The following is an 11,186-nucleotide window of genomic DNA, read 5'->3' on the forward strand; positions in this document are numbered from 1 at the left end:
CATAATTCACCCACGGAACGTTGGGACGAAGGAGGAGTTGGATGGGATGAAAGGATGAAAGGATAAAAGAATAAAATGTTGGTAGGTCTGTGAGCCTCATGCAGAGTGAGTTGTTGTTGCTGTTAAACGCTGAGAAGCTGATGTCAATAAACCGCCGGTCTTTGGCTGCTCCGGACTTCAACACTCTGCCTCCGACTCCCGTCACTACTCGCTACAATAATAATAATAATAATAATAATAATAATAATAATAATAATAATAATAATAATAATAATAATAATAATAAAAATACATGGCTAAAGTTTGCAAAACGCACCTGGCTGTTGCACACCACTTGAGGATGACTGCCTCCGCTGTGTTTCTTGTGTTTAATGCTTTGTACCCTGGCTTCTACTGAATGATACATTTGTAAAGGAATTGAGCTTACAAAAAAAAAAAAAAAAAAAAAAAAAAGACTTTCTAGGGCCTCTCAGTATGTTGAGTCGATACCTTTATAGACTAGAAGATTTAAATCTGTAAAATATATATAATTTTCCACCTATTTATATAATGTTATTAAACCCAATTTAATAATTTCAAGACAGGACTTGAGAGGACGAATGTCTAACGAGTGTTTCGGTAACTTCCGGGGAACAAAAATACTGACGGACCAATATGGCGGCGTACTATAACAACGATTTTTCTACGTTACGCGATAAAACTACTATCGCCTGATCATGTTAAATGTGGATGGTAACCACTATTGTCTGTGTCAATGCTAATCCATTAGTACATCAACAAGCAACGTGCTTACATTAACTTTGGGCCGTTCGAACGAACACTTGAGCAGCAATGTGGGGTGAAATTACTGAACCTCGCGCTAAAATACAACCTACGCCTTCTGATAAATGTGTTCAGGACGACCAGCGCACAGTATCGGAGATACTGGCGATACTACCTCGTGCTTCCCACATTGACCATTCAGAACCACTGCAAGATACCCAGGTGAGACAAAAGGTTTGGAGAGAGATGGCAAATGTTTTCACACATTATTTGGAGTACAGACTTGTATAAAATTGTAACAATAACAATAAGACTTTGGCTAACGAATTAATTACATTGAAATTTGTAACATATTAATTAAAATGTAACTTTACTTCCCTTGTTAAATGAGCACCTTACCGTAATCAACTGTAGTCTGCTGTATTGCCTTTTGATGTGACCCCAAGGTGTCCCAAGATGTCCCCGCTGAAGTCCGTGCCTTGTTGGAGGCTGTCGTTGTAAGTGGAAGCCAAGTGAAAAGTCAACAGATCGGAGATGCTGAACTGACGACGGAAGAGCGTAGAAAGGAGCTACTGCACCAGTACAGGAGCAAACCACTGGTCTTCCTGGAACGCTACCACGTATGTGCACTGTTCCGTCTGCCCTTCTGATTACATAATCAATACATATCAGCAGAGGTGACAAAAGTCCTCACACTTGTCTGTACTTTTGCAACTTGTCTAACATTTTGTAACACTTCATTTCAACCTGACCTCATTCATTTCCCACATTTCCAGAGATGGTTGACGCCCGAACATCTGCTAGCTTTTTCCCACGTCAGCGCTGACCCACGGGCTCAGCACTACAGCGAAGTGATCCAGAGGCAAACAGCAGGAAATACACACAAGACACAAGTTCGAAACCAGCGCTACGCTGCACTCAGGGCCCTGCAGAAAGGTAGATGAAAAAAACAAAACAAAACTGTATAAATACTCCATTCATAAACACAAGCCAGAGCGGCAAAAAGACCTTTTTAGATTTTTATAACAGGTGTTCACACAGTCAACCAAGTGACGTTTAATTTTCTTTTTGCAACTTTTCTTTAGAGGGTCTTTATTTCAGTGAAGAACAAATGCGAACGAGGGAGCCGCTGCTATATGAACAATATATTGGACAGTACCTAACTGATGAGGAGGTAATAATATATTTTATTTACCGGTAATCATCACTTTTAGTTTTTGGTAGTTTGTTCTAACTTTATGAGACAAACCCAACAAAAAGAGTTGGTTTCATCATGTGTGTCCCCCCGCCCTCCCCCTACCCCTCCCCCAGGGATTGAATCAAACCTCAGAACACTTAAACTGACAATGTTGTTGACAATATTGTATAACGACTCTATTCCTGTCACTTTACTTAGCCCCTCACCAAAATCACAATATTTCCGAACAATACTAATGAATTGTATTTGACAATTAAGGTGATAGAGCGCTCCCAAGAGGCCATGTTGGGTGGTGCACAGCTAGAACCAGCGATATCAGGGGGAGGAGCCACAGGAGGATTTACAAACCTCCTCCTCAACTCCTACCAGGAGAGTCTCATCCAGTGTCGTCTGCAGGAGGAGCAGGATAAAGAGGAGGGTGCACAGGAGGAGGAGGATGATGAGGAGGATGAAGGCAAGGGATGCTTGAGCTTTAGTTAGAAAAGAAGCCGAAGAAATGCAGAGGCGGGACACCTGTTAGTTTGTTATTATTAAAGTGACGTTTTTGCCTTTCTCCATATGTGTTTGGACATTTTCACTGAAGAAGACAGAGTCCAGGAGGAGACTTGGGAACCCACCACTGAGGAGAAAGCACTTCTTCGGGAGGAGTTCATCAGTCAGATGCACCAACGCTTCCTTGATGGCAAAGACACGGACTTCAACTACAGGTACAATTATTCTCAAGTTACAGACATCACACAGTTTTTAAATATTTATTGGAAATTTGTTTGACAACATACTTGATGGCTGCTTTTATATATGGGTGCAGTGTTTAGTTTTGGTAAAATGGGATTAGTACTTTACATTAGTTATTAGTTTTCCCAATTATATTTAGTTTCTAATTTGTAAAATTAGATTCAATACTTTAAATTATGTAGACTGCGATTGGCTGGCACCCAGTTCAGGGGGCCTACTGCCCGAAGCCAGCTGGGATAGGCTCCAGCACTCCCACGACCCTTGTGAGGAGTAAGCGGTACAGAAAATGGATGGATAATTATGTAGGTCAATTGTTTAAGACTTATCATTCCACTTCATGTCCTGGATTGCAAGAAATCATTTCTTTTTCTTTTTGTTAATCTTTGGGTGGTGGGGAAAAATCTAAAGTGCATTTAAATGATTTTTTTTGCACTTTTATTTTATTATTATTGTTATTTTTAATTTTATTTGGTAGGAATTACAGGCGATATTCCCATTTGCCTCCATCTTTTCTGCTCCAAACAAAAATACTTGTTTATTGGATTACAGTAAAAAAACAAAACAAAACAAAAAAAAAAACACTTAAAGGCTAATTATCTTTTTTTTCAACATTGTGTTTAAAACTTATGTTTTAATGAGGGATTCGCATATAGGAATTCAGTTGTCAGCTTGTTTCTTGATAAGCAAGTTTTTGCAGTGCAGTCTTAATCTTTAATAGCATTTCCTTTGAGTAAAATGATTCAGCTCTGTGGGGAAAAAGACATTGAAAAAGTAATTAAGAATATTGGAAATTCTCCCATTCTCTTATTTTATTTAATCAATCGTGTGCTTGTGTCTCCATGATAGTGAAGTGGATGAGAATCCTGACTATGACAACCTTGACATCGTGGAGAGGGACGCTGAAGAAAAGTACTTTGATGAAGATGATGAGGAAGAAGATGAAGAAATTATGACAGAATAGTAACCACAGGGACAATAAATCTATTCTTTAAGTTATGTGGTCGACTGTATTTGTGTTATTTTGCACACAAATGCATATACTTATTTGTAATAAATATTGTTTTTGGAATGCATTGATAATTGTGAGTTTTCACAATAAACACCTTTTTGGTAAGCGTAAACTAGTAAAGGGCAGAAACGTTTTGTTGATTATTAGAGGACACCCAATTCGGTACACCTGCATAACCTAATGAGTTTTAATACAAGAGCTTTATATTAAAACAATTGTTGGTACAGTATTAGATCCACACACTGCTTACTGTGTTAACCTCTATAAGGCAGTGTTTCTCAACACTGGTCCTCGGGGCATACGATCCAGCTTGTGTCTCCCGATTCCAACACAGCTGAGGATCGTTAACAGGCTTCTCCAGAGCTTGCTGATGAGCTGTCATTGGAATCACCTGCGTTGGGTATCGGGAGACATGAAAACAGGCTGGAAAGTGTGCCCCGAGGACCAGGGTTGAGAAACACTGCTCTAAGGTACTGTGCACTTCTGCATAATTGTAAACCAAACAATAACCATATGCAGCTCTTGCATCGGCTCTCATTAGGGTGTGCTTGTTTGTCTTGAAAACAATAGAAACATTTTTTTATTACTAGTCATCATGAGGAGTCAGTTATTGTAGTAATTAGTAGACATGGCTAGGATAAATGCATTTTTTATTAGAAGAGGATCCTACATAGGTTTCATGCTTGTCTAACGTGTCTGTCAATTTAGTGACAGTCTACATCATGGTTATGGTTTTCTCTCAAAGGGCCATTATAACTTAAAATCATAGTACAACACCCTCTTTCAAATGCCAGGTTTTCTGATATTGTAAATGAGACTGAAAAATAATGTCAACACGTTTTCTGACATTGACCTAAAAAAAAAAAAATCCACTTTCGAGAGGGGAAGTAAAACCAACTTAAATGTGATGGCACAAGTGTACACCCTCTTATAACTGGGTTCTTAAATATAAACCGAATCTACCAAATAACAGAATAGACTCCCTACTTTTTGTCCCGTCCCGTTCTTTTATAATTGACAGCAGAAAAATGTAGGTTTGCCAAAATACAGCCATTTCTCCCATGGACTCTGAAACTGTGTTTATTTCCTATAAAATGGGGCAATGATGTCATCTACCGGTGGTTGGGCATCAGTAAAGTTGTTTCCAAGTTTGATATTTACAGTGGAGCATGCTCAGATTCGCCCCCATTTAGCACCGCTCTAAAAAATACAATTGACAAATATACTTGTCAAAGGCAGTGAATAATTACCCGTTCAAACGCATGTCAAAGCGGACTCAGCACACATCTCCCAACATTTAAAGTAGCTCTGATTAACTCCAAATGAATATCAGCTATTCTAATAGTTTTTTTTCCTGCCTTTTTTGTTTTGCCTTCTAACAGAAGCCTGAAGGTTTTGTGCAAACATCGCCATTAAAAACTGTTCATCACTCAGCCACAGCCTCAAAGCATAATACTACCACAACCATTTTTCTTTGGAACATAAAATCTCTCATGTACACATTTATTAAATTATACAGCATCACACGATAGATGTATGGCTAGCACCTCTGTTTCATTCTTTAAAACGAGCTCTTCTTTCTTCACTTTCTGTCAGCCAGCCTCTGTAGTAGGGCGATGACAGTGTCCTGTTTAGAGGAGAGCAGCTCCAGGGCCGTAGCAATCCTGGTCAGGGACTTCCCCATCCGCACCTCCCTCCTCTCACGCCGCCTTTCTCTGGCTTCCATCCGGATGCGAGCCAAGCCATCCTGCTCAGTGTGCTCCCCCCTTTGCTTTAATATCTCCCGGTAGAAGGAGGAGCCGCTTTGCGCCTCATTTCCTTTGTGGCCTTCGGGTCCCGATGTTGCCAAGGTGGAAACGGAGGATGAAAGAGAGGAGCATGTGGAGGGGAAATTGGAAGCAAGGTTGTGGTTGTTTGTACGGCGGAAGCATATGACATCTGTTGGGAAGGACGGCGCTTTGCGGGATGCGTTTGGGTCTGTGTTGACGGTGGCTACAAGAGAAGGGGAGGCGGTTTGTGTAAAACAAGGCGAGGAGATAAATGATTGCGTTGGTTCGGTGGACGCCAGATGAAGGTTGGCAGTTACAATCTCACTGTTAAGGACTATCAGGGGTTTGAGGTCCGGACTTTCTGTTTGGCGAACAACTGGCATCGATGCAATAGCACCAGTGCTACTCATGCTGGCAGCAGCCTGACTCTTGACCCCTGACTCCACTTGAACAGATGCGGGGAAGTTCCCATTAGGGCGGACGATAGTCGCCAGCGGCGTGACGTGTAGTCTTGGTGTGACCTTCGCTGAGGCTTGTGGGACAATGGCTGCACTTGCTTTGCCACGTTTGTTGCTGCTGATGTAAGAACCCACAGTGTCACAGAGCGTAGCATCCATCAGCTGCAACACACACACACACACACACACACACACACACACACGCATTAGATCTCGGATAACTCCCTAGTATTTACAAGCAGATGCAATTGCATAGAGATCCTGACGTCACGTGACTTTCTCTGAACACACAAAGGCTTTACATGTTTGTACAATCCAGATTTAGTTCCCCTTTATGTGTGCTCAAAATGCCATCAGAGTTGGCAGTTTCATGCAAGTCTTGCAGTGTTATTGAGGTATGTTAGCCACTTAGCAGCTGCTAATTAGGCCAATGTGCTGTTGAGGAGGGCTAAATACTAGCGTTTATCCGTCAACTTTATACCCAAGTGCAGTGACACTCAATTTGATGAAAAGGACATGAAATACATGCGCGAGGTGGACAGGTTTAGATTGCCGATGAAGTGTCAGGAGTGTTTTTTATTCACCTCGGCGACGCTGCTTTTGCTATGTGAATTAGCTCCTCTGTTGCTGGTGCTTTCAAATCTGATCATACAAAGGCTTGATAAGTTTGTACAATCCGGATGTATTTCTACCTTTATGTGTGCTGAAAATACCATTGAAGTTAGCAGTTTGACGGAACTGTTGCTGTTTTCTTTAGGCATGTTAGCAACTTAGTTGCTGCTAAATCGGCCGTTGTCATTTGTGCTGTAAAAAGTCTTCTTTATGGGGTTGCTCAGTTATTGAATTCAACTGTGTATTATCTATTAAACCGTGGCAGCCAAAAATGAACCAAACAGATTATTTCCCCCACATTTTGCATGTCCTAACATTTAGCATCTCCTGATTCAGCCACCATGTACAAAGTACAACATTGGCTACTATTGATTCTTCTTTAGGCAGTCTGGATTCTGATCTTTATTTATTTATTTATTTATTGCCTCTACTCGTTGTGGCAGCTGGCCCACAACAGCTATCAATCATTGTGAAAGAGTGGCATTTACTCAAAGTGGCAGATGTGTTTTCTATCATGCCAAAATGGCTGCGCAAACGGCCATTTTGGGACACGTGACGTCAACGTCAGGATCTCTATTGGCATCCCTGGCATGAAATGATAATAATGCTCAGGTTTGGGCTAGACTTGCGGATTCTTCTAAAAGTTCATATCCTTTAAACAGAAAAGTTCTTTTTGGAACCATTATACTCACATCAAAAAACTCCCAGGATGTCTTTGCGTGTCCTGTCTCTCGACTGCGATCCTTGACCCTTTTGTACGTGACGATCAGGTTGTTCCACTTGCGGCGGATCCTTTCAACGGGAAGGAAGTGGCCCTTGGCGGCCAACTCCTCCTGGACGCTCTGGAAGAGTTGCGAGCGCTCCCGGGTCTCATACAGACCCCAGCGGCGGCCGACCGCGTCAATCAGGCACAAAACTGCCTTGGAAGAGAAATCGGAACTGGGCGGAGGAGCGGGTGGCATCACTGAAGCTGGGGGGGGACAAACGGCAAACAAGTAGTGATTACGCAAGTTGGCTCCACGCAAACTAGAGTCCAATTGCAAACTAGGGGCCAGTCCAGGTGTGTAGCTCAAAATTATGTATTACGGTTTTCATTAATAATAATAATAATAATAATAATAATAATAATAATAAAAAACCGTTCAAATTGTGTTTCTGATATATGGGAACACCGACCAAATCTAGAGATAGCAAGTTGGCTACATGCTTTTCAATGGACAGGATTATTATAAAGCAACAGCGCCATCTGGTGGAGCACTGCTCTCCCGTTACCGATTTTCACTTGGTGACTGTATGATGTAAATAGAGCTATATAAATAAATAAATAAATAAATCTAAAATGTAGATTACATATACACACATATATATATATATATATATATATATATATATATATATATATATAAGAGCAGAAGTTAGCACTCACACAATTGTACATCAGTAGTAGTGGTGGTGGCTGCGTGGAGCGCCGACAGCCCCCTCAGCTCCTCTGCAGCGTGATCCAGCCCTCCTCTTCCTCCTCCGCATGCAGGATCACTGCAAGGCGCAGGCGAGCCCTGGCTGCCCAAAACCAGCGCAGATTGCTTTTCATCGCACTCCTCCCTTTTCACGTGCACTTTTCCTGCGTCGCAGCTGCCTCTTTGTAGGACTGTGGTCTCCATTGCGGACACACGTGCACGCTTGATGTACGTGCACACAAAAAAATCATACAAACCTAGAGAGGGAGGTGGCTGCGCAGGCGTTCAATTCGGATAAAGTTTAGGGGTGACGGAATTCAGAAGCGTTTGAGTAGCGATCATTCCTCTACCTTACACGCGTGTGATGGACACACACCACCTCGGTGTGTGTGTGAGAGAGAGAGGAAGGAAGAGAATGTGCGCTCAAAGGAGCTCAGAAATGGCTGCGCTGCGGCTGCCCACAACCTGACGGATGCGCAGAGCAGCTGCGCAGTCAGCCTGGCCTCGCTGCTAGTGTGACGTCACTAACATGCACGCCAACACAAGACAAAAGTAACCGTTTTCATGCTTAAGTAATAATGGTATTCATGCTTAAATACGCAAAATGCCTCTGTTGGCTCATTGTCATACTCGCACATAGATATTAGGGGTGAGTGAGTACCCGACTGATACCAGGTATGTATATTTCAAGGTACCTCTATTTATGATGGCTGCCGATAGCCTATATGGTTGTTTTATCAGGAACTAGAAATGATTAGAATAGAAAATTGTCATTAATTTCAGGAAAATTTTATGCAAAAAAATGCTGCATACTGATACTTTTTTTACTTTAACATTATCTGTCATTGTTGTTGTTGTTTTTTTTTGTTTTGTTTTTTGGGGGGGGGGGTATTTTATGTATGATAAATACTCGTGGTATTGGCACATGATATTGGTATCTGTGACTCTTCAAGACTTGGGTACTTATGCTGGTATTGACCAGAGAAAAAAATAAATAAATATATATATAAATAAATAAAAAATAATGTTGAACATCCCTAATGGTCTCGTTAAGGGGTGTATTCGAAATTTAATTTAAATTTTTAAATTAAATTTAAATTTAATGAAGGCATATCATCAAACAAAACAGTAAACAGAAATAAAAAAAAAAATAGGCTTTATTGTTTTGCTGCAGTTCTCTTGTGAATTTTCAGGTTTTACATTTGCAGCCACATAAACCAAAACAGCTTTAAAATGTGGAAATGTAGGCACTTTGGTAAAAAAAAAATAAAAATAAAAAAAAGTTCATTTACAATGGACCTTGCGACAGGGATAGCGAATGAGCCTGCAGCGAATGTGAAAATCTGCGAGTAATTTATGCTGCCCCAAAAGGTTTCAAGTTGCCTATAAATAGCACAAGACGGCAGCAAAGTTGTCAAAAATGGAACTTAATTCACTCCAACGTAGTTTCTTGGGACAAAGAGCTTTTCAACAAATAACAGAGGATAGGTTAAAAACATACATCCAGAATTATTGTGAGTTTGGGAATGTCGTACCTCAAATATGACGGTTCACTTGTAATGTGCTCACACTAAACATAATACCTAACCGTATTAGTTTTTTTTGTTTTTGTTTGTTTGTTTGTTTTAAATCTTGTTCACGAAGCTTACAATGTGCTTTAAGGCAACATAATTCTAGGCTAAAAACATACTTGTATATAAATATAAAATAAAAAATACTTAAAATACTATCAAAAAAGGAATGCATACACAGAAAAAACATTTTTAAACTACAACCAGTGTTTTAAGTGGGCCGGAACGCACCGGTACGGAGCTCTGGCACTTCGAAAAATTTCACTTGAGCGTTCATGTACTTCTCAACGTGCAAAGAACGTACTATCAGTGTTCCGGTACGCTTGAAAATGCATGTTTTTATCCCCAGAAGCTGCTCTGGCGAGCGCCGCTCATCCACGGACTTCCATATAGTATGGAAGCCCTGCGCTCATCACATTTACATACACCAGAACTTTTACAGATCTCTGCTTTGTGAGAGAAGTGCTCTTACTTCATTCAAGTCGGCTATTGTAAATGTGATGCTAGCGAACCCGAATGCGTGTCTTGAACCATAGTTCTTGAGTTAAGAAAATGAAATAAAAACGCTGCCATGCTGTCGCAGCTCAAAGCTTCAAAAAGACTACGGTCAGACGGTGGATTCACAGGCTGATACAGCACGGACGTAAAAATGAACGGCTGCTCACGCTGTAGCGAGAAGTGAAGCTTGCGGCGGCCATCTTGTGTTGCCATGCCTATCTGACCTACTGTAAGTTGAACACATTGACTTTTCCGCTGCGTAGTTTTCACGTTGTTTTCTTCCTTTATAAGGTAAATACCACCGTGTGTGGCGTACGGTTGTACCAATAAGTATAAAATAAGTGTGGGAGAAGCTCTAAATGCAGATTTCATCAGTAAGAATGAAAATAAAAATTTTCTCTCATAAGGTATTTTTCCGAGTGCTACTCAGATTGGTCTGTATCATCAGAACCAGTAATCAGAAACATCAACAACGAAATAGAAAGCAAAGCACTTAAGATTTAAAAAACAAAACAAAACAAAAAAAACGCTGTGAAATGTAAACCTAACTCACAATACTGAGATAATGCAATGAAGTTCTTCCTTTGCTCTCATTATCCCAGACAGGGATCCTGGTGTGTGTGTGTGTGTGTGTGTGTGTGTGTGTGTGTGTGTGTGTGTGTGTGTGTGTGTGTGTGTGTGTGGGAGTGTGTGTGGGAGTGTGTGTGTGTGTGTGTGTGTGTGTGTTCTTGTACATACTAACTACATTGTGAGGACCAAAATACGTCTATCCAACAGAATGAGGACATTTTTGTGAAGTGAGGACATTTTGGCCAGTCCTCACTTCTCAAGACCTCTTTTTGAAGGTCAAGACTTGGTTTTAGAGTTTAGGTTTGAATTGGGTTATGGTTGGGGTTAGGGTAAGGGTTAGGGTTAGGCAATCATTTTTGATGGTTGGGGTTAGGGTAAGGCTCTAGGAAATGCATTATGTCAATGGATGTCCTCACAAAGATATATGTACAAGGATGTGCGTGTGTGTGTGTGTGGGGGGGGGGGTTATTTTGTTTATATATATATATATATATATATATATATATATATATATATATATATATATATATATATATATATATATATA

At 40.7% G+C, this 11,186-nt stretch overlaps 2 protein-coding genes across 2 annotated transcripts; one reads left to right on the forward strand and one right to left on the reverse strand.

Moving 5' to 3' along the window:
• Positions 1-621: 621 nt before the first annotated feature.
• Positions 622-3,691, forward strand: ccdc97 (coiled-coil domain containing 97). Its single transcript, XM_077540061.1, has 7 exons — positions 622-984; positions 1,209-1,382; positions 1,539-1,698; positions 1,848-1,936; positions 2,219-2,414; positions 2,544-2,667; positions 3,542-3,691. Exons 1-7 carry the CDS (start codon positions 832-834, stop codon positions 3,654-3,656), a joined length of 1,011 nt encoding a protein of 336 aa, XP_077396187.1. The 5' UTR covers positions 622-831; the 3' UTR covers positions 3,657-3,691.
• A 1,502-nt stretch (positions 3,692-5,193) lies between these two features.
• On the reverse strand, positions 5,194-8,557 carry LOC144032293 (uncharacterized). Its single transcript, XM_077540051.1, has 3 exons — positions 7,970-8,557; positions 7,236-7,513; positions 5,194-6,093 (listed from the first exon to the last, which is right to left on the reverse strand). The coding sequence occupies exons 1-3, from the start codon at positions 8,202-8,204 to the stop codon at positions 5,287-5,289; spliced, it is 1,320 nt and encodes a 439-aa protein (XP_077396177.1). The 5' UTR covers positions 8,205-8,557; the 3' UTR covers positions 5,194-5,286.
• Between the last annotated feature and the right edge of the window lie 2,629 nt (positions 8,558-11,186).

Source organism: Festucalex cinctus, chromosome 1, assembly GCF_051991245.1.
Source record: "Festucalex cinctus isolate MCC-2025b chromosome 1, RoL_Fcin_1.0, whole genome shotgun sequence".
Classification (NCBI taxonomy): domain Eukaryota; kingdom Metazoa; phylum Chordata; class Actinopteri; order Syngnathiformes; family Syngnathidae; genus Festucalex; species Festucalex cinctus.